This window comes from Lepidochelys kempii, chromosome 16 (genome assembly GCF_965140265.1).
Source record: "Lepidochelys kempii isolate rLepKem1 chromosome 16, rLepKem1.hap2, whole genome shotgun sequence".
Classification (NCBI taxonomy): Eukaryota; Metazoa; Chordata; order Testudines; family Cheloniidae; genus Lepidochelys; species Lepidochelys kempii.
Window position 1 is genome coordinate 16,635,341 of NC_133271.1, and position 25,071 is coordinate 16,660,411.

The following is a 25,071-nucleotide window of genomic DNA, read 5'->3' on the forward strand; positions in this document are numbered from 1 at the left end:
GTTATTTTTAAAGCTATCCTAAGAGCTTGTATCCAGTGACTGTGTCAGCAACACTGGCAATAGCAGCAAGGATAAAACAATTCTAGCTAGGGTGTTGGGGAAAGAAGTGTGTACAGATGGGTGATCAGAGGATAAGTTGTACATTAAAGAGCGTCAGTGAGCAGAGAGCAGATGAGACTGTTCCCTGTCCAAGCTGGGCCCGTTAACACCATTCTCCACAAACCATATCTCCTTGGGCCTGGTGGAACAAGTGCCAAGCCAATGCAGATTGCAGTACAAGATCTCAGTCACATGTGGGAAGAAAGTGGTAGATGGCAAAGCTGAAGCAGGTGTTCCATCTCTCCCTGCACTCAGAAGTAGGTGGAGCAGACAAGTCATAACAGGAAGGACAAGCCACACTGTGGGAAGCTATGAACTAGGAGCGTGTTCAGCTGGAGCCTCCTTAACTTTCCCATTGAGTTACTGATCCCTCTGGAGGTCAATTACTTCCATACAGTGACTGGCTTCTCAGGAAGCATGGGACATAATCAAACTGTGCAAAAACAGCAGCTTCCTGTAGACGTGTCCCGGAGCTGGTGGTCACACCTTTGTCCTCCAGGCTTCCACACCCACTTGTCACATTAAAACCCTGGTTACAACACAGCAGACCCTGACACAATTCAGTCTCATAATAGATGGAAACAAGCCATATTTTAACTGTGTTCCTAAAACACAGTGCTATCCTGCTAAAATCCAAGGCTAGACTATGGTTAAAGCATCATTTGGTTCTGGCTATGCTGCAAGGCCAAATCCTGCATTAACCGTGGTTGGGAACTACCGAGCATATCAACTCCACCAACATAGCAGTTGTTAGTGCTCAGAGGGGACCCTATCAAGCTCCTTGTTGCTCTTACATCTGTGGTACTCCAAAAGATGGGCAGAACTGTAAGTGCTTTTAGGCTATCTACATCAGCCTCTCAGCATGGAATGGATAGTTACATAAACAAATGCTCTCCCACGTGCTCCATGTGCAGGGAGACAGGTGAGCAATGTTTGTAGCTCCATCTAGTTCTGCATCTAACTGAAAGATTGACAAGCAAGAGCATGTACAAACACTTTGAAATCAGCTCCCTGTCCCAAAGCTTATTCAGATGCAAGTCCTTGGGGAGGTGGGAAAAGGGAAATACATTTGAAGCAAAGAACCTCAAAAGTACAATTTGTCAAGTTTTCCAAAACATATGAAAACAATCAAAAGTGACAAAAGTATATATATCTATAGGTTTGAAAAGTATTTAAAAGGAAAACAAACAAACAAACAAAGCAAGCCCACCATCGAAACAAATGACATAGGGTTAAAAAGGAAAAAAAAAATTAACACCATCTGGGCAGAAAAACTAAACCTCTCCAGGGCAACTGGGTTCTGTCATTTAAAATGTCACTTAATGGCCCTAAGAATTGTCCATACCATCCACAATGACTGCAGCATTTACCCTGAACATTAGGAGAACCTCAGCCATAGCAGCGAATCAAATCAGAGTGCAATGGATAGGAGGAGAAAGCAGAGGAAAGACAGACAGGCTTATTGTGCTGTCTCAGTGGCCTGAAATGTCCCAGCTCAAGTAGGCCAAATCTCTCCTGGCTGCTCCTTGGTACATAGCCATTTCTAAGGGGAGAAGATTATCTTAACTGTGAAAGAACCAGGACAAGGAGAGGGGTCCCAAGTTTGGGTTCTGCAGGTTGCACAATGTGCTGCTGGGGGACCTAGATTTAAGGCAAACCTTGGCAAGTCGTACAGATGAAGATGCTGTGCTTGCACCATTGTAAATCAGGCATTGTGCTGCAATGTGTTTGACACACAGGGAGGCTGAATCCCCATTTAACATGGCAAATGTTGGCCCAGACTTAAGAAAAGAGAGAAAACTCCCAATCCCTCACAAATTCCAAAGTCACCAAATCATGCAGTAGTGACTGGCCTGGGTCCCAGAGATAGTTGGCCATGAGTGAGGGGAAATTCACCCTCTGGTGTTTGCAGCCTTTACCATAAAACACAGAAAACACAATTTGAAAAGAAGAGGTGGTAAAAGGACTTGCATGGAGAGCTGGAGAGATTAGACCCCTCTGTGAATGAACCTGATTCTTCATTGCACCGCATGCCTTGCAGGAAAACACCCTCCATTCTTAAGGGCAGGACCGCTGTTTTTTCTAGCCTTTCCTTCACCCTGTGGTGCCAGGTGATTGAAAGGTACCGCTGTAGCGTTACTGGGCAAAGTCACAGCTCCTGGCTGTAAAGGGTTAATGGGAATGCCTTACGGCAAGGAATTTCCAAATGCACTTGATACAATCCCTCAAGGTTCCACTAGCAGCACCCCCATACAAAACCTGACTGAAATGGCTTGAAGGCTCTTTCTCCCCTTGCTATTCTACTTCGCATCCCTTTGGTCTCCACCTCTCAGCATTATTTTTCCCCCTCCAGGCGAATAGATCACTGATCAGTGCCCACAACCCCACTGTAGAGATGTGGCCATGATGCCGGACTGGCTGTTCTTGTGGACATGACAGGACCTCATGCAACATAGTGAAGGGGAATTGTCGAAAGGTGTGAAATAAAAAAAAGGTCACAGTAGGAATCACACAGCTAGATCGTCACGCTCACATTCATTTGAGGCGTCTCATGTGGTCTAAAAAAGGTCAAAAGATACATTTTTTTTGTTTTTTATACAGAAATCATATACACAAAACGTCAATCCATACTTCATAACGAAAAACCTACTAATTTAAAGAAAGCATTTGTTGTGCAAAAGGTCCCCCCCACCCCACCCCTGTGCACCTTCATCTACTGAGGGTCTCTCTCTCTCACACACACACACACACACACACTCATACACATATACACACACACACAGGTTCCTTCCAACAGCCAAGCTGGTGGGAAAGAGTCCTCTCTATATACAGTGAATTAGAGAGAAGCTGGATACAGTGCTGGCAAGAGGCGTTGTTAGATCATTGCCTCTATCTGGAAGTGTCCATGTTCTCCTCTTTAAAGTTACTGCAGTGCTCTATAACTTTCCTATAGACAAAATAAGGACAAGGAGAAAAGGTTTAGTTCAAAGACTAGGAAAATAATGAAGTGGGCCATAAGCATAAGGCACTGTCACCTATATTTAAATGTAGTGTATGTATCGGGGAGCCTAACCTGAGACATGCATCAACCCAGTACCTGTGTTACAAGTATATCTCAACAAAAACAGCTCTAGTTACACACTTACAACCAATCCCTTCCAACATTAGTGTACATCAGTGATTCCCAAACTTTAACTGCCCGCGAACCCCTTTCACTAAATTGTGAAATCTCGGGAACCCCCTGCTAAAAATGAATATTTCCAGGGATTTAAGTTTAAATTTCCTCCACACTCCGCACTCTGGGGGCTCCTGCTGCTGGACCCCATTGACCGCCCTGGTCAACTGAGTTCCACTGAGCTCGGGCTGCAGGTCCTGCTGACTGCCGGGACTTGGGCTGCCAGCCCCAACTGCCCGGCCCCACACTCCCTGGGGCTCAGGCTGCCAGCCCCGGGCGGAGCACCGGGGTTCAGGCTGCTGGCTCCGCCGCTCACAGGGGCAGGGCTCGGGCTACCAGCCCCAGCTGCCCGGCCCCACTCTCCTTGGGGCTCGGGCTGCCAGCCCTGCATCCAGGTCCCGCCTGCTGCCTCCAATGCCCGGGGTCCTCTGGCCACCAGGAGTGAAATTTTTCTGGCGAACCCCCTGCAATGTTCTGCAAACCCCGGGGTTTGTGAACCCCAGTTTGGGAACCCCTGGTATACATCCAGATCCACACCTGTCCATTTATCAACCCACCCATTATTCACTGACCATCACACCCTCATCTCCCATCCAAACAAACACCTTTCTGTCATCAGCAGATCTAATAATCTGCTCATCCAAACATCCATCATTCACCTACTTTTCTGTCATCTATCCTTGTACCCATATGACTGCAATTTAGCTATTCCTTGCCATCTACTTACCATGTTATTCATATACTTTCCATTCACCATTCTTCTATTGTCCCTATCATTCATGCCTCTGACCCATACACAATTCATCTACCCTATTATTCAATCTCCTACTCTATCTTCCATAAACTTCATTAATCTCCTCCACCATTTATCATTCTTTCAGCTACTGGAAGTGTCTGTCATACATACACAATACACATATTCCCAGCAAATATCTACCTATCTTTTCCATTTTCCCTATATCTATCAAGTCATAGCTCTCAACTTGCCATGGATTAGATGTATACAACTGGCTTTTAAAATCTGAAAGAATGACCTAAAAGGAAGGTTCTGATATCAAACGTCAGAGGAAGAAGCTTGGGAAAATGGTAGATTCATTTTACTATGTAAGACATTCTCCATCAATTTTGTCACGTGACTCAGCTCTTCTAGTGTCAATGATGTACAAACAATATGTAAAAATGTATAAACAGTAAGGTAACACCAGGTTTGAGGGATGGAAATAAATGGGTCGCTATCCTCATAATCAGATCTAGTTGAGAGGTATGGCTCTACTATTCATTTAATACCTTCTAGGAGTCCATTGATACCTTACTGTCCTATCCACTGAACTCATCTACCCATTCATCCTTGTCTATTCCCCATCTATGAACAACTCTCAAATCACCTATATCCTTCCCATCTTTTCTATCTACTTATGCACACTACTACTGTGTTCTCTCCATCCCTAATCACATATTCAATGGCCTATATTTGATAGCTTTACTCTCATGCTTATATATAAAAAATCCTAAACCAAGGTTGCATGTTTAATAACTTATTGGTTTCCTACCGGGCCATTTCCTTGGTCTCCTGCCGTGCTGAAGCCATCTTAATCACCTCCTTCAGAAGGGGCATTCCACCTTCTTTGATCAGCAGGGGGCAGTACTTGTCAGCTGTAAAGAAGGGGGAAATAGAACCCTGGGAATCTTCACTCCTACTGGGTCAAATCTCTATATTCTGCAGCCTGACTCTTCTCCCTAGGCAATGAGCTCAAATCAAGAGGAGACAGAGAAGCAGTGAGAAGGTTGCTGGCTGGTAAGCCATAGGGTACAAATTTCTCTTTCTAGTGGCTCAGCCTCTTAGGCGCATCCAATCTGCAGAAGTATCGGAGATAGAAACCAATTCAGCGCTCAAGCTTGCTAGAGTGATGGAAGCTCCAGAAGGCTGTTCTCATGCACTTAGTCCATGTTGTCTTCTTAGTTCTGGCTACACCCCTTGAACATTCTTGGTAACTTCAAGGATCTGCCTTGGAGTTAGCCACGTACTCTGCATTAACCTACGGGCCTCTGAAAATAGTTTCCGTTGACTTTTCGCCACCCCTGCTGTCTAACAGGCACAGTGTATGACAATTCACAGCCCCAGCCTTTTCACTGCATTTATAATGTTCTCTATGGAGGGACTTACGGTAAACAGAGACGAGGTTATAGAGAGCCCAAGTAGCCCAATGCTGGCTGACAGGAGAGATCCCTTGCGGAAGGAGTCGAAGGATCGGTTCAAATGACCTGCAATGAATATTAAAGAAAAAAAAATGAGAAACCCAAAAGCTGCTGTTTCAGCATCTTTTCCTGCTTTAGTACTGGAAGCTTCACAGTCAGAGCTAATACTTTACCCAGCAGTAAAGCTCATTGGCATATCAGCTTCCAGTATCAAAGAGTCAGTCATAGTTTGTGGTACTGACAGGCTCAATCCCTGCTGTTTAAAACTACCATGCAGCACTGAGAACCAGCTCTGAAGGATTAAATGGGGAATTAATTTATATCCTGTTCCAGTCACATTTCCTTAAGAAAGCTGAAATTCAGCAGTGCTGATCACTCTGTAGATGGGTTACACTTAAAGGGCGTCTATCTACCCTAGGCCAAGATACAGCTGAGGGGACACTAATCATTCATAAACAGTGGCTGCGCCATTTGTTCCTGCAACAGTGAAGTGCATCTACACTGCAAATCATGTGTTGAAATCACACTTGTACAGCATCCTCACCAGCAATTCATTCCATCTGTTGTTGTACTAGTGAACTGTGGCATTCCAGAGTTCCTGACGCAGCTCTCACAGCAGGAGCCTTAGGGTTATTCCACAAGTCACTGTAACACCTGAAGGGAATTTGGGGAGACTTGTCTAAACATCCCCAAAGGCAGACTGAAGGCTGCAGCGACCCGTTTTGTGGAGACAGGGACATTCACCCTAGCTGTACCTTTCATTAGGAATCGGAATTTAACCAACAGCAAGAGAAGTATTCCTTAGAGAAATGTTTTTAAGCAGACTAAAACAGTAAGATTCCATGTTTCCTGCACAATCCAATTCCACCAGAAACATGCAAGACAAGTTCTAGTCCTACTGTGTTCCCTCAAGAGAAACTAGAGATCCAGACTATTTTAATTTTCTTCATATTCTGCTTAGAAGTGTAGCAACTGTCCAGATTAGACCAATGGTCCCTCTAATCTCCAACTGTGGCCAGTACCACATGCTTCAAAGGAAGTTGAAAACCCCTACTAAAATAGTATGTCCATGTGGGAAATTTCTTCCTCACTCCAGGGAGAAGTTCTACACTTGATTAAATCTCCATCTTTCTTGCAGACTTCAGCATGCTTGAGGTTACTTCTTGGGACATTCCCCACTCCTGGAATAAATGGGCCAAGATCCAACATCCCTCACCTGTAATTGATATTTCTTCTGGAGTTAATGTCCCAGCTCTGGATGGCTGCCCACATCCTGTCTACTACTTCCTCTCGGCGTGGCTCACAGATACCCCAAGCCTCTGGACCATCAAACATGATGTGGGAGAGAACCCCACATGCATTGTAAGATACCTCAATCCCATCTGCTTTGCTCTCCAACAGGTTGCTGCCAAGATAGAGGATAAGATTTCAGAGGTGCCAGGATAGCCTTATGCAGCACATCAGGGACAAAAAAAAACTTAGTATGCAAACAGTGCAGCCCCTGTGAACTCTAACCAGAGCTCATCAGGTAAGTAATAATCTCCTAACTGGACTGGACACAGCAACCTATGCAAAACAGCTTGACAAACACCAGCTTCCCAAACTGGTTTTATTGATCAGACTTTGTATTTAGATTGCAGCCATCCTCTGAAGATTCCAAAGCACTTTACAAACTGGGCAAGTTCCACTATCCTTTTTTCGTTTTGTTTAACAAGGGGGGAAACTGATGCACAAATGTTAAGTGTCTGCCCTACATCACACAGTGACTCAGTGGCAGTCAGGAAGAGCAGCCAGGTCTCCTGGCTCACAGTCCACGGCTCTAACCATTAGACCATACTGCTTCTTGATCAGTGATGCACCAACCTGAACACACTGATGAACTGGGAGGTCATGAGCTGTGGGCGGAGCTCTTTCACCTCCGCCACATTTCCCAGAAGCCCCAACATGTTACGGTGCAGCTCCTGCTTCTCTGGGAACTCCTGAGGAAACAAAGAACATGTGCAAAACAAAAGTATGACCACTGTGACTGATGATGCAGCAAATCCAGGAAGGCAGACTATTTCCCAGCAGTCAGGAATGGAGCTCTCTTCTTGGTGTGGTGAGGTTTCTAGCATTTAAAACACATGACAGGTGGGAGAGAACCAAACCACTGCAAAGCAAGGGACAGTCCTCCACTGCTTGACATGGCCACTAGAGGGAAATGCATCTCCAGGCACAGGACAGGGAGTGGGAGAGAGAGTAAATGAGGTAGAAGTGTGCCGTTTCCTTGTGCTCATAGGATGTCTGTATGTGGAAGGGGAATGGGCAGAATGTGTATAAGTCTTTTTTTCTTTCTGTTTATGCAACAGATGAAGCCTTCAGCAGGGATCAGATGAGCCAGGACTCAGTCCCAAACGTGACAGTGTGACAGTGGAGAGTAGGGGTTCCCAAACTGTGGTATGTGTACCATATTTCTGGGGGCTACTCATAAGAAATTGTGTAATGGTGTTTTTTATTTATTATTTTATTTATTGCATTTTCATAATAGGCTACTCAGACGAAGCTTTAAAACTGTGGGAATTTGTTATATAAAATAGGGTAGTTAATTTACTTCAAGATGTACAAATGAGAATACAGAAACACAGAGATGCCGATTTACAGAACCCTCCACTCCAATCACCATATAGTGTGGATTGAGTTGCCCAGCAACTCAGAACTTAGTCAGGGTTTTTTTCAGTTGTACATGTCACACTATAAGTATATCTATATGTAACAGTGAAATATGGACAGATGGCTAAAGATAGGTAGTGTTAAGAAGAGCACACAAAGTATCAGCAATGAGAAGGGTAGGGGTCCACGGGTAGCTGGTAGATCTGGAAGAGGGTACGCAATAAGAAGAGTTTGGGAACCTCTGGTGTAGAGGATACTGGGCAGCACTTACTTTCAGGCACTCCAGGAAGAGCTTCATGCCACTGTAGTTGAGAAACATCTCACAGTTATCGGGGGTTTCATCTGTGATATTCCACAGGGCGCTCCAGGAGAACTCCATCACCTGATCACACTGTCAAGCCAGAGAGAAGGAAACAGTAAAACACAGTGGAATGGAGTATGTGACACAGGCAACTGAAGACAGAGTGCCTGTAATACAGGAGCCCAATGCAAACTAATCGGAAGGATGGGGAACTGCTGTCACCTTGGAAGAGACCAGTTTTTATTCAGTTCAGACCCACCAACACAAACATTACCATTATCCAGTTTGTTCAGAGGAGCCAAGTCCCCACAAGCCTCTGGGGACACCTGGAAAATTGCTGGTGCAATGTGACTGGATTCCTAGCACCCCTGGGCTGACCTCTCCACCTCAGGGTCAGAGTGGATATAACTGGAGTATATTTTGCTTACAGATTTTAAGAAGAAACACTTACTGTTTTATCCACCAGCTTCTTCTGAATCAGCTTTAGCATGGTCTGTGGGCAGAGAGAAGAGGGAATGAGACGTGTAAGAGCACGTCTGGGAACAGGCCAGGAATCACAGAGATTAAAATAACATCAAACTCAACCCTTGCATAGTCTGGCACAGCTCTCACCGAAGTCAATGGCAGCTATGTTTACTCATGGATTGGATTTGGCTCTATGCATCTGGAATCTGATTCACAAGGTGTAAACACCCCTCCCATCCCTTCCGAGATTAGTGTTATTTTCTCTGGGTCAATGGCACTGTATAAACAACGATTCCACTGGTTCACACAGCACGACAGATGACCTGTACCATCCAGATAACAAGTCCCTGGCCTAAACAGCTAAACACACAAAAATGCAGAGTTCGGTACACAACAGCCCAATGAGAAATAAATAGTCTGGTGTGTGCTCTTTATAGCTTCATGAAAAAGATGGGTCCTCAGAAGTTGGTGGACTTTAACTGGGAGGCTGTTGCAAACTCAAGGGGGAGCACGGAAGGAGCCATGAAGTCAAGAGGGGTGAAGGAGACCAAAGGAAAGACAGGGAAGAGCCTGGGGCATAGGAAATTTTGTTGGAGGAAATGAGGGCGGAGGTATGGTAGAGGATTCGAGCAGAGTCTTGAAGAGGAGGATAAGGAACTGGAACGAGGCAGGAGAGTTGAAGCCAGAAAGAGATTATGGTTATGTCAAAAAATGAGCAGAGTGACTTCCTGTAGGGACTTTGGGGGACTTGGAAACCCCCCAAAACTGTGTACATACACCCACATGCACAATTTCTGGTCCATTATTTGGACAGTGTTGTCTATCAAGTGAGACAAAGAAACATGTCCACCCAATCTATGTAACTGAAGGTGTGAAGGGAAGTCTGACTCTTGGCACACTGGAAGTGCTGTCCATGCAGTAACCACAATGGAAAGGTTCTGCAGATTTTATTATCTCCAAATGGGCAGCAGCTTTTCCTATCTCTGGAGAGGCAGGAGAGCCTTCCTGACCTGCTGGGCCATTTTGTATCGAAAAGCAGGGGCAAGGTTGTTACTCAGACATGTCCAAAAGAAAACCCTTACATTGTTCACAGGAGGATTGTGCTAGTTGCAGAAACAACATTTTTTTATGTTTCTAGGAGGAAAACAATATTGCCCAGTGTGAAGCCCACCCCATCCAACATTACTTTTCTTTGGGACGGTCTGCCTTCTACTGATGGAGAGACTGGCACAGAGAGGTTATGGGGCTTACCCAAGGCCACACGATAACTCTGTAGCAGAGCCAAGATTAGAACTCAGGAGTCATGACTCCTGGCCTTGTGTTGAGATCATGCCTCCTCCCCTGCCCTCAAACAGACACTACCTCTAACAGCACATCAAGAAAGTAATAACTTCCCTTGCTGGCACATTTTCAAGGGGCTCAGCTTAAGGATGGTGAATTCCATGATAGGACAGCACTGCTAGGACTCTTGCTTTCCTTGACTGCAATACTTTTCTATGATCCTCGGGGGCTGGATTATTTACTGGACCTACTCCACGGACACGTCCAATGGAAGTCTCAGAAAGTATGTTCACACAGGACTCTAGCCCAGTCTGGGGTAGGGATTAGCAGCCATCCTGGGACCATACCAACCATGACAAACCCCATCTTGCCCACAGCCTCCTTATGGTCATTGTCCACTTGGCAGACCAAGGCATTGCAGAGGTGTACAGCAATGCGCTGGATGGACTCATCCTGCCGAGTAGGGTTCAGGATGTTCAGCAGCAGCTCGTTGACACGGCGGTACTGAAATTCCAGCTCCTCTGGGATGCTGAAGTTACACAGCGTCAGGCAGCAGTTCCGCTGCACCTAGCGGGGGGAAGCAGAGCAAGCTGAGGGTGGGCTGACAAGACGGATCATCCTACAAGTATGTGCAAAACCCCATAAGCACATGTACAGATGCCACACAACGTTGTCACTGTCTTCCATCTCAACACAAACACCACACACACATGCATCACCCTCCAACCCAACACCACGCTGCATATGCACTCCCCACACCATAGCTTCACCAGCCTACAGCTCAACCCTCTCACCGCATGCACACTCTCCATCTGCTACCCAACCCTACCACCACCTGCACGCTCCACATGCAATCCAAAGCCAGTCACCTTTGCCACAAATACACATGCACCACTATCGCCTCTTTCTTCCCCCATATTACTACAGAACTATGTCGCCATCACATGTACAATGTAGGTCCCAAATAAAATGGCACCCACGCACCCATAAAGTGAAATCATGACCAGATATAGGCAACGGCTTCTCTAGGGCATGCCGTGGTACACATTCAATAGGCTCAAAGCGCCCAGAAGGTACAAAGTACTGGAAATGGCCTGTTACTGGGAGAAAAGGAAGAGGGAGAACAGTGAGAACATGGTGAAGTTGACTGAGCTCTTACTGTCACTTCCTGGTAAGACTCCATGCCATTCAGCACCACCTGGATCACCTGACGCCGCAGCTTCACGCTCTGCTCCATCCGATACTCTGAATTTGTTAGATAGAAAAGGGCTGCGCTCCCAGTCACCTGGATATTCTTATCGTACTTGTGACACTTGAGAGCTGTGATCACCAGCTACAAAGAAACAACGGGAGCTTTTATTGCCATTTAGTCCCAGCTAAGCCCCCATGTAACCGTTACCCCTACGCAGGCAAAGACCAATACAAGCATTCAAGGGACGAAGAGCACAGGCACAGCTGAAATAGTCTGTTCAATGAGATCATAAGACACCTTCTAAAATCAAGGACCCTATTTCCATCATGCTACTGGAACTTCCTCTTTAGGACCCTGATCCAAAGCTCATTGAAGTCAAAGGAAATGGTAATCTTTCCTTTGACTTTAATGGGGTTTGGATCAAGCCCTAAGTCATGGGGAAAGGTTTGATTTTTGTGCTGTAAAATCCCCCTCCCCCTAAATCTGACTGTGCTCAAGGGAGGTGAGCACTGCCTGTGGGTAAGTGCCTGTGTGCTCACCTGCAGTGCTCTCAGCAGCTGGTTGCAGCGCTCGATGCGGGCGATATCAAAAAGGAGATTGATGGCCCGGGATGTGATTTCGGGCCGGTGTTCGGTGTATGCCTCGATAGCATTCAGCACCTGCTCTTCATTCTTGTCCCCACTCACCTGGCAGCAAGGAAAGAAAAAAATCATGTCCAGAGAGGAAGAGACCAGCAAGGGAGGGGGTCGTTCAAGAGAGAGGCCAGCAAGAGAATGGGGGATCCGCAGTGAGAGGAGTCTGTAGGTGGCAGCTCAAATGGTGCATGCACTCTCTCAGCCCTTTTCTATACAGCTAGCAGGATTCATTCTGATGAGGCCCAAGATATCAGCACACAGGCTGAGTTACCTCTCAGCCCAACCTTGCAGGAAGTGGTTCCTGCAGGGCAGGGTGGTATCTCTTTGCAGAGTTATGTATGGCTACTTCTTAAGCCTCAGACACCCGTTGTCGAGTGCCCTTTGTGCTACAAGCAGGGTTGGGAATGGACAGGGTGCATGTGGGTCTTTACCAGGCTCCTTTCTAAACGGCTGTTTTTAGCCCTCACAAACATTGCATGGGGCACGGACCTTGCACCACTGCAGCATTCTTCCAGCAGGGGGACCCATAGTTCAAAAGGCCATGGATCACTTCCACAGAGCCTGAGAGCTCTGATATGCTGGCAGACTCTCTAACTTCAGACCCCTTTTGAGAATTTTTCCATTGGCCCTTTACCTTGTAGGCTGGAATATGCGTCAGACGGCAAAGAGAGGTCTCAAAGAGGCCCAGGAACTGAAGCGGTCGTTTCAGATCCCTGAAGGGGGCAATGCTGCTCTTTGATGGCTCAATGCTGGGAAAAGAAGAAATCGTCCATGTCTGAGCTCTGCTTATTCAGCTCCCTCCAGCACAAAGATAGTTACGGAGCTCCCTGCCTGCTTTGATTACACTTCACAACAAGCCAGAGTAACTGGGTCTAAATTCAGTCATATCCCATCAAAATCCTGGTTAGGGTTTCTTAAAGACAATCGCATCTTTAAAGGCAGTCACATCATACTCCTCGATGGGACCTTTCATCACAGATGATCCCTACTGGTCTGCACAAGAAGTGAATGTGTCCAACAGAAATGACGTTAGGAATTCAGGCAGGGAGACTATAGTTACCCAAGTTCGGCTAGGACAGCAGGGGTACAACTGATTGTTATAAAAAGGGCCATGGGATTTCTAATGATCATAAATAGTCAGGAACCTGATTTTATGTCTCCTCTGAAGGATTGCCATCAGCTCAACACCCCTCTCATTACAATGAAGCACTGGGTCAGAATTGACTCAGAACACTATCAGCAGTGATTGCTGCATCACCGTCGTACTCCTTGAAGATCTACAGCCAACGTTCTCCACAAATTCTGTAAAGAAGCCAGAGCTGCGCACAGCAGTTTTGCTTTCACACTGTAACAGCTCAGAATATGGGAGGGCAAAATTCCTGGCTGATTTGGAGCGAGAGATAACAGTGCTCCCTGTAGATGCTGGTTGGGATTTTCAAAGGGGCCTAAGGAAGTTAGGCTCTCATTGGGGGTGGTATTGACAAATCTCAATATTAGCATTGTAAATTCGAGCTCCTTAAAATACCTGCAGTTATTTCAACTGCAGAAATAATTCTTTGCTAACCCTTCTAAAAACTGTTGTGTAGTGAAGCTGATGCAGGAAGGCTGCTGTGCTCCTCCCCACAACTCACTGCATTTCAGTGGTGGACAAGAGTTACTTGAGTACAGTTTGTGGAGGGCTTTGTGGTCTTTTTGGAGGGAAGTGGATGATATATAAACTATTTTTACAGCTATCAGTATGTGGGTAATGTATAAGGAAAAGGACAGCTGCAAAACCTATGTGGATGTGAATGAAAGCCAGGTAGGGCTAATTAACGACTATTCTGAAGCCCTCATCCATGGTGATCAATCCCACTTGGAGAGAGGCTTTAGAGTCACTAAAAATTTGTGACAAATCTCTTTTTCTTGTTATTATTAATAGTTCTAAAGAATTCTAAAGCCCAACAGAGAGATTTGTCCTTGCTGCAGCTTTCAATGAAATTTCCCCTCCCACAGATCCACAGTGACCTCCATCCCTGCCTGGCCTTCTAGCCTTACCTTGTCTGACCCACTTTCTCCTCAATGCTTGAGATGGTGCAGTTCTCCAGCATGGTGTGCCCTGAGATATCTAGTGAGGAGAGGTTTACCAGGTTATCCACAAACAGGCTCAGCACCCGCCGGGTCAGCTTGAATTTGTAATAACTGGACAGGCGGTCTCGGGAAATATCCAAGTGCCTGAAAATGAGAGCAAGCATCTAAGAGTCTGGAGAGCATCATGTGGGGCTTCCCCCATCCTTCCAGGTCAAACCCAGCCCTGCAGAGACCATTCACAAGCACAACTGCTGATTTTCCAAGATACAGGGATGTGACTCTGTGGAACTAGCAGCAGGATGGAGTCTTGTGTATAACCTAAGTGCACGCAGTACCCTTGGATTATACACTAACAGATCCCTGGTGGGGGCCTGTCCAGAATGGAGTATAAAGAATTACTCAGCTAAATGACCAGAATGGCAACTACTGTAGGCTGAGAAACCTACCTTCCCAGTCTTCAACATAAACAGGCATCTGATCATTTCTCTAACCATGGAACTGGCTACATATCTTCTACCTGGGGATCAAATTGCACCAGAAGATCTTCTCATCCCCAGAAAGGTGTGTTACCTCATCTCCCAAAATGAATGACAGAAGCTCTCTGATTCCTCCCTTTGTCTCTTTCTTTTCCAGACTGGATATTGTTGTATCCATGACACTGTACAGAGATCTTAATAATCTCTATTACACCAGCACCATTGCCCTACAGTTTTAAATGTTTGATGTTATATGAAAAACACAACATAAAATTAAGTTAATAAACCATGTAATAATAGTAATACACTTCATCAGTACAACTGCCTACCCACAGGGGGCATGTTGTGGCTCCAGTACCCCCTACTGGACAGATGGTCAGGTACATTCCTACCAGAATGTGTGTGAGAGAGAGAGAAGGACTGGGTTGCACATTAGTGATTAAAGACACATAGGTTGGAATTTTCTAAAGGGCGTATGTGACTTAGGAGCCTAAGTCCCATTTTTAAAGTGACTTGGGCACTTAAGAGTTGAAGTCAACAAAAAATCAGCAGGACTTAGGAACTTACATCACTTTAAAAATGGGACTTAGCTCCTAAGTCACTTGGATGCTTTTGAAAATTTTACCTCTGGTGCTCTTCTGACACGTCTAACGTGTATGAACATGGTGCCTCCTAGTAACCACAGCCTACAAGACTATAAGTGATAAGACTGGTGGACAGGCTCCTTTAATTTGAATGGTAAAGCCCTGTGGTTTTGGACCAGAAAGTCCTGCATTCTATTCCTGATAGCAAATGTGCAGTTTCGCTGGTGACTGTGGTGCTCGCTGTTTGCAGCTCTGGAGTCATGTGACAGCACTAATTCTCACTGGTAGGCCAGGGGTGCCTATTTGCTTTGGATGACATTGTTTCCTGGATCATCCTCTTTCCCTAACTCTGCGCTCAGAGCAGTAAGATCTGCTGCTTATTTCACATTCAATGGACTTTGGTGGTGCTCAGTGATCAGATGATTCAAGCCAACCACTGATTGCTAAATTTTTCTCTTATCTGTGAGTCAGGCTTAAACATTGGACTTCCTCATTCGATAAGCAACTTGTGGGAGTCAGTTTTGGTTTCACACTTAATAATAATTTCACACTTAATAATAATTTCACGCAATTATTGCTGTGATACCAGCATCCAAGTGTGCCCACAGACCAGGAGTAATTTTGACTGAGGATCAGGTATAAACATAGGGAGCCCCCTCTGAGTGCTTGATCTTGCTGTCCTTATGCAGGAAAAACCTCAACGGCCTTCAGCAAGGGCTTTGGGATGTAAAGGAAGTGAATGATCAAGTGCCTTTGAGGGAAAGCTCAGTTCCTCCACCACCACAAACCTAAGATCTGGGATGGGGAAAATGCTCTCAGAAAATCACCATAGGGGCTCAATCCTGAGCAGCTCTGAGCACCTGCAACTCCCAGTGAAGAAAGAACAAGTGAGGAGGGAGGCATCTGCTGACCTGAGCTTGCGGAGCTGTGAGATCACTTGGATGTGCTCCTCTGAAAGGTCCATGTTGTAAAGCACTACGGAAACCAGACTGTCCTTCCACTGGGTCAGAAATGCCACATCATTGAGCTGGATCCCAGAGAGATCCAGGGCAGTGAGGGAGGCCAAAGGTCGAAGCAATGTCTCCACGTTCACCCCCTCGGTCATACGGCCCAGGTTCAGGAAGCGCAAGCGGCTGAAGCCCTCGAAGGTAAAGTCCTTGACCAAGACTTGGCGAGTGGGGTTCACCAGGCAGTCGTCTTCACAGCCTCCTGGGTTCTCTTCCTCGTAGAAGAGATTACTGCAGCCAAAGAGGCTAAGAGAAACTAGAGTGTGGCTGAAGCTCAGTAGGGTCTGCAGGCTCTTGGCTGTCAGCTTCTCACAGTTAATCAGGGACAGCTCAACAAGGTCCTGGAAGCAGGAAGCCAAAATGTTAGAATTACTTCACTGTCAGTGTTCCTACACCAGTCCCTACAGCAACTCTTGCTGGGAAAGGCTGGGTCTGGAGTACTCAGCTCTCACACAGCCAGCATTTCCACACTGTTCCCTATAGTGGCTCCTGCTGGGAGCAACTAGGAGTAGGACTAGAGTCCTCTGAGCTCCCACATAGCCAGTGCTCCCACTCCATTCCCTGTAGCAACTCCTGCTGTGAAAGGCTGGGGATGGAGAAGCCTCAAGTTCTCCCACAGCTAGGATTCTGATAAAGCAGGTAATAAGCACAAGTAATCTATGGTTCTCCCTGAGCATTGTGAGTGGTCCCTGCTGTGGGTTGCTGCAGAGTGACAGCTAGGAAGACATAGATGCAATACCACCTGCTTTCTGATGGCTTCCAGGTCCTGGTCCTGCACTACATCCTCCCGCAAATGGATTCGTGCTAGCCTGGTGCTCCGAGGATCTGAGAACAGGGTGAAGAAGCTCTCATGGGGTTCAAAGATGCTGTCTGCATTCACCAGCTCCACATACCTACATGAGAGGTAACAGGGTTAGCTCATCAGTGGTGTTGATATGGGCACACCTAGTAGGATTTTCATCACAGCTATAGCCACAAGAAAACATGTGTGTGTGAGAGACTCTCCCTCTGATCTCGTGGGATAGCCCATGGGTGGCCTGTCCAGGGAATGCCCCCTGACACCACGGGCATTCCCTGGACAAGGCTGGGATGGTGTTGGAATCTGCTGACTTTAAAGGCCCTCTATACTGAAATGCAGCATAGTGGTGCTTAAAGCCAATGGAGAATCAAGTCCCAGGTCTAATACCTCACTAATATAACAATCACACTTGCATCTCAACATTTTCTTTCCTACTGTTGTTACAAGTAACACCCAAGATTCTTGGAACTGAAAGAGATCCAAGAAAATAAGTATTTTTCTTTATTTTCCACCCTGGGGTTTGAATTTTTCCATTTAAAAAACAATGTTTCCCCTTTCCCCCCATTACTTTTTCTAAGCTATGAAATCTTTCTGAGTTTGTTGGAGCTCTCCCTGGAGGACCAGAAAATGGGACAGACCAGGACCCCATTGTGGTGGGTGCTGTATAAACATAGATCTCTTTCCCCCATCAGCTTTCCCAGACATGGTGCCTGTAAGGGCACACCCCTATTTGTTCTCCAGTCAATCACAGAGCTTTCCAGGAAAAACAAGCTAAGCAAAAGCTACATTTCTAATGTAAGAATCAAGCAGAAATAAGTGTAAAGTGTATGCATCTCTCCCCTCGAGTCCTGGCTTCTTCCTCCAGCTTCCATCCCCGATGGACAGCAGCACCCACACAAGCCAATCACGTACTCATTGACGAGCTTGTCACAGATCTCACTCGGCAGGAAGACATCGGGGTGAAGCCGGAGAGTCTCATTGTCCAGTAGGTAGCAGAGGGTCCCCTCCAGGTTGCGGAGGCAATAGTCTGTGCATAAAGTCATCAGCGACTCTGGGCTGTCAGATGCCATCTTCAGGGAACAGTGGTGGTGGGCAGGGGGAGCAGGGAACTGTGGCAGAAGGAAGCTTTTCAATTCAAGGGATCCCTGCCCCCCAACCTCAGGAGATTCCCAGCTGGATTTACAGGGACATTAGGACATCTGCAGGCAGACAAAAGACAGACAATCAGATAAAAGAAAAGTACATTGGAAAGTACCCTGAAAATCTGCCAGTGCTTAGGGGGACACTGATGGCTAGGTTCATGGACCAGTCACCTGTTGATGGCAAAGAGAATTGCAGATGTTTGGCCATTTGCAAATAATGCCCTTAACCTCTCTATGCCTCAGTTTCTCCTCCAGTAAAATGGGAATACTCCTCCCCAGGCTTCCATGATGCTATAAAGGTTAGTTAGTTAATGGGACCCATGTTCATTAATTAGGTTAAATATTAGAAAAAAGCTTCCAAGCAGTGAGCTGCATCTGTCTGAAGATGAGCCTCTTAGAGGGAAGTGGGGGAAGCCACATTGCTTGAGTCACATAATACTAGACTGAGCAGATCACTAGAAAATATACTCCAGGGCACAATCCAGCATGCAGACTTGATGGGACTTAGCAGCTTGCCCCATCTCTAACATCTAGGATTCTATTTATTTTCATTTCAGTTAAACTGCTTTGCTTTGTACTTAATTTGAACCTTCCCCTGCAGTGCTGAAAGCTCCAAACCCACAGCATTATACCAGCACCTCAGAAGCAGGATATGAAACTGAGTAGGGACCAAACTGATTGGTCTACTTTTATTTTCCAAGCTGAGTGAAATGCAAAGTGTACATAGGAAAGAAAGATCAATCTGTATAACTTCCCTCCATTTTATTTCTCTGAGGTCTTGTCAGTAACAAAAGCCACATTCCTGCAATTCTTCCCTTATGGGCAGACTCCTACCTCTGCATAAAGCCCTAATGAAGCCAACTGGGCTCTGTGTGACTGAACCCCTGCAAAGTCAATAGGGCTCCATGCAGGCACAGAGATACAGTTACAAGAAGAGGGCAGTGACATTATTTTTAATACAATGAAGGGTCTGATCCTGTAGTCACATATACGCATGAATAATATTACTTGTGAGTAGTCCCATGTGTAAGCATTTGCCGGATCAGGTTCTCAGAGGAGCTGGGGCTTTAAAGCTGACCTGTAAAAAGAATTGGGCTGGGGGCTTTGTTTTACTTTACAATGCATAAAGACAGTCAGAAATGTTTGAGGGTTTTTCCTGTTTGTTTTTCATCTAAGAAATATCAGAAATGCAAAGTCTGGTCTCCTTGCTGTTGCAGGAGAACTTCTTGGGAGTCTCAGAAATGTTTATCACATATTACCTGAAGGAAGCATGTGAGAGAGAGCACGAATGAGGGCAAATCTTTAACATAAAACATATTTTTGCTGAAATTTTCATTAACTATTGGAGTTAAGTGTTTTAAGCAGCTGTACTAAAAATCCCTTCCCTTCTCCACTACTCAGCTTTCACTCTCTTGACTCTTGGGATAACCATGACAGACATGCTAGACATCTGAATTTCTAGTGTAAAATCAGAGGCACACACAAAACCAAAACTTTTTTTTTTAAATAAACACTTTCAAGCCTTCTTTATACATTGTATAGAAGCAAAAACAGGCACTAGAGACCTTGTGTATACATTCAGACAGAAAGTGCTTGAGATGGGTGGTTGTTAGATAAGGTGGTACAATACAGACGTTTTGTTAGCTATTGCCATCTAAACATCAGAAAGAAGTTTCTTGACAAGTGTTGAACTTAAAGGCAACAATTAAAAAGGCATTTGTGGCATCTTCCCCTTCAAGGGCAGACATTTCATCTGCACCCTGTCTTAACAGTTTCAGATTGCCTATGTTGGTTCAGGCCCATCTGTACACCCCTGAGGATTGTGTCCCAAGCCACCCTCTCCAACTACCTGGCTAGTTGCTTCTTAATAAGGCACAACTCCAGACCACACTCTTGACCCACAGCAGCACCCTGCATCTGGGAGGAAAGGAGAAGGCTCCTCTGTGGTACCCTGTTAATGGTGCCTCATGGACCAGCCAGCAAGGGGTCACTGAGCAGCAGTTAAAACATCTTTCTCTCCCTGCTGCTGCTTCCAGCTTGAGCCAGACCAGGATATCACCCACAAAGTGATAGAAATCTGCTCTCTCTTGAATCCTCTGCTGTCTTCTTTTCCATACAGCACAGCATTTGCATCATGTTTAGTGTCTCATTTGGGTTTTTATAGAGGTCCTTGCACTGCTTTCTTGTGTGTGCACAATAAACACTGAGGTTACATGCTGCATGCCATCACTGATGTGGGATATTGTACCCCCATCTTCCTTTAACTATAACTCACTCCCCACATGGGAAAAGCAAAGCAATGAAAACCCGAGATGACCACGAGCACCAATAACTTACCTGGGTTGTGGCAGAGACAGAGTTAGGCGCCTGAGACCGCTCTTCTATAGCAGCTTTCATCAAAGGTTCTCAAAGCACTTTATAACCATGAATTAACCACCAGCACCCTGGGAAATAGAACTATTCTCCCATTTCTATAGATAGATGGGAAAACCAAGTCACAGAGAGTTGAAGCAAATTCGCCTGAAGTTATGCACTGAATCTATGGCACAGCTGGGAATAGAACCCATATCTCCTGACTCCCAGGCCTATGCTTCAAATCCAAGGCTATCACCTACATCCCCCCCAAAAATTACTGACAGCTGAAGTGCAGAGTTAGCTGATTCCACCCCCAAAGTACTGTGCAAGTAGTGATCACAGCACCACTGAGGAGTCTGATGGCCATGCTCCTTCTCTCCAGTCCCACCTCTGCTGAGCAGCTGTTGCTCTGGAAGGTGTTGCAAAATGTCTGTAACATCCAATCTTTGCTTTTCATCATGGGATTCCAGAGAGCAGCACACTCAGTGCAGAAGGACAAAACAGCAAACATATTGACTCAGTCTCTCTCCCTGTCCCTCCTCTCATGGGGAGTCATTCCTTAAAGCGTTCCCAGGCTATTTTCTTCATCATCACCATGTTATAACTAACTCCAGTTGCACTGTGACAGATTAGAAAGGAGTAGCCATGTTAGTCTGTATTAGTAAAAACAACGAGGAGTCCTTGTAGCACCTCAGAGACTAACAAATTTATTTGGCATAAGCTTTCATGGGCTATACCCACTTTGTTATATCACACGAAAGCTTATGTCCAAATAAATTTGTTAGTCTCTAAGGTGCCACAAGGACTCCTCGTTGTTTTAACTCCAATTGGTTAACACAGGATTCTCCACTGTAGCCACTGCCCCACAGGAAGGCACCAGTCAGATCAGGCAGGTAGATCAATCAGGATCCAGCCCTGTCCCCTCAGAAGCTCCAGTCAGGTAGTCTGCTGCTTTGACCATGACTTCAGGGATAAGGTAACCACTCAGATTCAGGAACTGAATGGTCCCCATGGGAGACAGGAGCACAGCTGTGGCTTAGCTTTCCTATCAGCCCAGGCTCCAGCCTTCTGATCCCTCCCTTTGCTTCAGGACAGATTTCTGTGCAACCTAGGTAGCAGCAGGAGTTTCAAATCAAAACTCCGTTCTTCTTTCTGTGTCTCATTAATTCTCCTTTAGAGAATGCGCTTCAGTGCCAGGAACAAGAGCCAAACAAGTAATTAACCCAACACGGAAAATAACGACTCAAGAAAAAAGGCAGAGATCAGCAGAACTGCTCTTTGTTTCGGAACAGCTGTCCACCTAGTCTAGCCCTAGTTTCCACAGTAGCCTCTTTGAATCAAATCTGGGCCTGGTGTAAGTGGGTGCAACTCCACTGACTTCAGCAAGAGCAGAAACTATGGCTGAATTTGGCTCCTGTATTCTGGATCTGCATGTACCTGATTCTCAGCATCAGAGGATATGAAGTGGTTTGTGTCTTCTCCTTTCCATGAACATCCCTGGAAATAAAATATCCAGGCAATGGGCAGAATCCCCTCCCCAAATTTCAAACGCAAAACTCTCATCTTAACCTACTGCATTCTGACATAAAACCCATTTAATAAACTATCCGGTGGAGAAGCAGGTTGGGGTCTCTGCTACCTTGTGCCCAAGGTACAGAGAGGTTTCAGAACGAGAACAGTTACAAATGGGCTTTACAGAAAGAAAATTAAACCCAGCAATCAACAAAAATCTTTTATAGGATCTGGTTAATTCAGACGATGGTAATGGCAGATGCAGCCTTTCACTTCTAGTGATGGTTTTGCAGGTCACACAATTCTATTCTGGGCCATGTTGGTAGCAACTGAATGTCATTACCTCCCAGTGGCTGCTTGATGGCTCCAATACCCCGGTGATGGGTGCAGTATAAGGAGCTAAAGGGATGTGAAATGAGTTGGTGGGTCTCAGTCCAGTTCACAGAGGACACAGACTGTGTCTTTCTATACGTTTGTATATTGTCTAGTGCAATAGGGTCCCAATCCTGATTAGCACCGTTGGATGCTACTGCAATGTAATCAGCTGACTCTGATATTTCATAGAACTGGGGCGCAGAAATGATCTGTGCTTTAATCCCTTAGCTTCCAAGAACCACCACTATTACCATATGCAAAAGGCACCCCACTCTAATCTAGGGGATAGGGATTAAACTGTCACAGTAAAGCATCACTACAGAAGAGCACTCACCATTATGTGTATTAGAGTAGTGCCCAGAAGCTTCAGTTGAGATTTGGGCCCCATTGTGCTGGACACTGTACAAACACAAAAATAGAAGATCCTGCCCTGAAGTTCCTAACTAGGAGCACAAGGGGACAGGGAGCAGGGAAATAAGGGGATCTCTGATGGGAACACAATGTTGCATGCTTTTACTAGGTATAGGCGCCATATTTGTAAGCGAACTAGAGATACTGCCTAGCCATTATCATAAGGTGTGGGCTCTTCTAGACCACTTAGTTGGCTGGCTGGTTGTCTACCTGGCTACCAGATTGTCACCCATGGTTTCCAAAGTGGGCAATGAACTGCCTGGTATGTGTGAAGGGTCAGGGATGTGTGTGAGGAAGGTGTGCAGAGGATCCAAGCAGTGAGGCACTCAGTGACCAAGAGACCACTATAACCCAACTGCACAAGTCAAGTACTGATTTCCCACCCTGGCAGATCCCCTTCCATCTTGGAAGAGGGTTGATCCAAGGGGACAGAGTTATTTAAAACAAGCTTGTTAACCAGTGTGTGCCCCATGGTGGCTAGAGCCATCAGCCCCATCCAAGGCATCTGGGGAGTAGTACACCACCCTCTTAGCATTCATCAAAATGAGGGAAACTATGAGACACAGCATTCCTCCACCCCTAGCCTCCCAGATCCAAACAGCCACTTCTGTGGGTGCTGCTCCTCTATGAGATACATCTGCATTTTTAAGACATTCCCAGCTTCACCCACATGTGAGGCCTGGTGCTGCTGTTCTCACACTTAGGAATGCCTGTGTTAGAATTTGTATCTTGGACTTCAGATCAATCCCCTCTTCTATTACAGGCTCTCTTCAGCGTGGTACTTGAGGCTAGGCCCGATTCATTGTGGCTCAGTGCCAAGGTGCATAACCTTCATATTTGCTGCTACAAAGATGATTGGCAAGGCTTTCAGCATCATGAGTTTGCCCACAAAGAGGGCATAACGAATATTAGCATGAACAGATCACAAGGGATTATTTAAAATAACAGATTGAATGTAAATCCAGAGCTCAGCATAGGTTACATTCTGAAGGAAAACTGCATGGCTCATTTATATTGCATTTACACAGCACTTCACAGTTCCAAAGCACTTAACAAATACTAACTGATCATCCCAACTGATGCAGGAGATATCATCCCTATTTTACAGGTAGGGGAAATGAGGCACAGAGCAGTTAAAATATTCATAGTGTGCTGAGAATTTAGGAATTCTTTGGTGCTCATCCTTTGCTCAGACCACACCAAACATTATAAATCAGATAGATTATAAACAGGGAACAGGTTGCCATTTGTATATGACTATGGCGCAGATACTCCTTTTAAAGTTACAGTACAAGATTGTTGGTGCTGTTCGCAACGGTCACCCACCCAGTAAAACATCTCCAGAAAAGCCTGTTATGATTCGCATTAACACTGTGCATCACCAGATCGCAATGGCCTCCAAAGATATTTTGAGCTGTTTCACCAGCCTGCAGAATGGTCCCTGTCAAAATCAGGTTTTTCTGTCCCTTGAAGGAAGGGACAGACAGGGTGAAACTCCCTTCTGCAATACTACCTACATCTGCCTCTCCGGAAGAGCTGCTGTGCCTGTTTCCAATCTGTTTTAAAGGTCACCCCATTAAACAGTTTCATGAGAGCTGTTACCCTTTTACAGGATCTCTCCTGCAGGACATTGTATTCCAACATTGTCATGAATGAGTCATGATACATTTGCACAAGTGCCCAAAGACATTTTGAGGCTGCTTTAATGCCATTCAAGACGTGCAAAGGTCCCACGGAAATTGGCTCTATAGCTTAGGTGCAGCTCATGGATCCTCCTCGGTCATGTGTCAACCCCGGGAAAGGAGGAGGGTCTTTGCTCGCTCCTTTCCAGTGGGCACGGGTCCGGCTGGGTATCCCTGGTAACGGGGGGACGGTTACCCCTCTCTTAGGGGGTCACCCAGAGTGGGGAATCACGTCTCCCGAGGGTGGATCCAGAGGATACAATGCTCCCTCCCCGGTGGGTGGATGGTCAAGTATCCTCCCCGGGGCAGTAGTGGGTGTGACAGGTCCCGTCCCTCACCCCGCACAGTGGGTGGATCCTGGGTCTCTGACCCGCGGCAGCCGGGGGATTGGGTCCCCGCAGTGAGCGGATCCGGGATCGGGTCCCCCCCGGGCGCCGGTACCACGAGTCAGCCCCGCATGCTCTTATCTCCGATCTCCCTGGCACCCACCTGGCCCGAGGCCCCTGCCCGGCTCTCTGGGTAGAGGGGGATCCAGGTTCGTTCCGGTTCCGGTCCCCGGGGGCGGGGGTCTGTGTGTCCGCCTCAGGGTCCGCTCCCGCCCCCCCCCGCAGCCTCCGCTGTCAACAAATCCAGCCGTCACTTCCGCCAGCCGGAGCCCGGAGCCC

General features: G+C 46.2%; 1 protein-coding gene across 5 annotated transcripts; it reads right to left on the reverse strand.

The window, feature by feature from the left end:
* ZER1 (zyg-11 related cell cycle regulator) lies at window positions 1-25,071 on the reverse strand. 5 transcript variants are annotated; one of them, XM_073314374.1, is made up of 18 exons: window positions 24,896-25,071; window positions 22,648-22,712; window positions 20,409-20,542; window positions 17,842-18,128; window positions 16,873-17,023; window positions 16,035-16,471; window positions 14,031-14,207; window positions 12,628-12,742; window positions 11,898-12,044; window positions 11,326-11,499; window positions 10,518-10,733; window positions 8,872-8,913; window positions 8,391-8,510; window positions 7,334-7,449; window positions 6,687-6,875; window positions 5,439-5,536; window positions 4,825-4,927; window positions 1-3,046 (listed from the first exon to the last, which is right to left on the reverse strand). In XM_073314374.1, exons 4-18 carry the CDS (start codon window positions 17,997-17,999, stop codon window positions 2,989-2,991), a joined length of 2,301 nt encoding a protein of 766 aa, XP_073170475.1. In that variant the 5' UTR covers window positions 18,000-18,128; window positions 20,409-20,542; window positions 22,648-22,712; window positions 24,896-25,071; the 3' UTR covers window positions 1-2,988. The 5 variants fall into 5 exon arrangements, with proteins under 5 accessions (XP_073170475.1, XP_073170476.1, XP_073170478.1 ...); XM_073314375.1 differs by lacking the exon at window positions 22,648-22,712; XM_073314377.1 differs by lacking the exon at window positions 20,409-20,542.

What these genes read in the sequence shown, in the direction of transcription:
- ZER1 (XM_073314373.1), bottom strand. Translation starts at nt 17,999, where the DNA reads ATGGCATCTGACAGCCCAGAGTCGCTGATGACTTTATGCACAGACTAT. An exon ending in TGTGACAAGCTCGTCAATGA is followed by an intron (nt 17,024 to 17,841) that starts GTACGTGATTGG and finishes CCTCTCATGTAG; the next exon opens with GTATGTGGAGCTGGTGAATG. An exon ending in GCAAGATGGGGTTTGTCATG is followed by an intron (nt 8,914 to 10,517) that starts GTTGGTATGGTC and finishes CTCTGCCCACAG; the next exon opens with ACCATGCTAAAGCTGATTCA.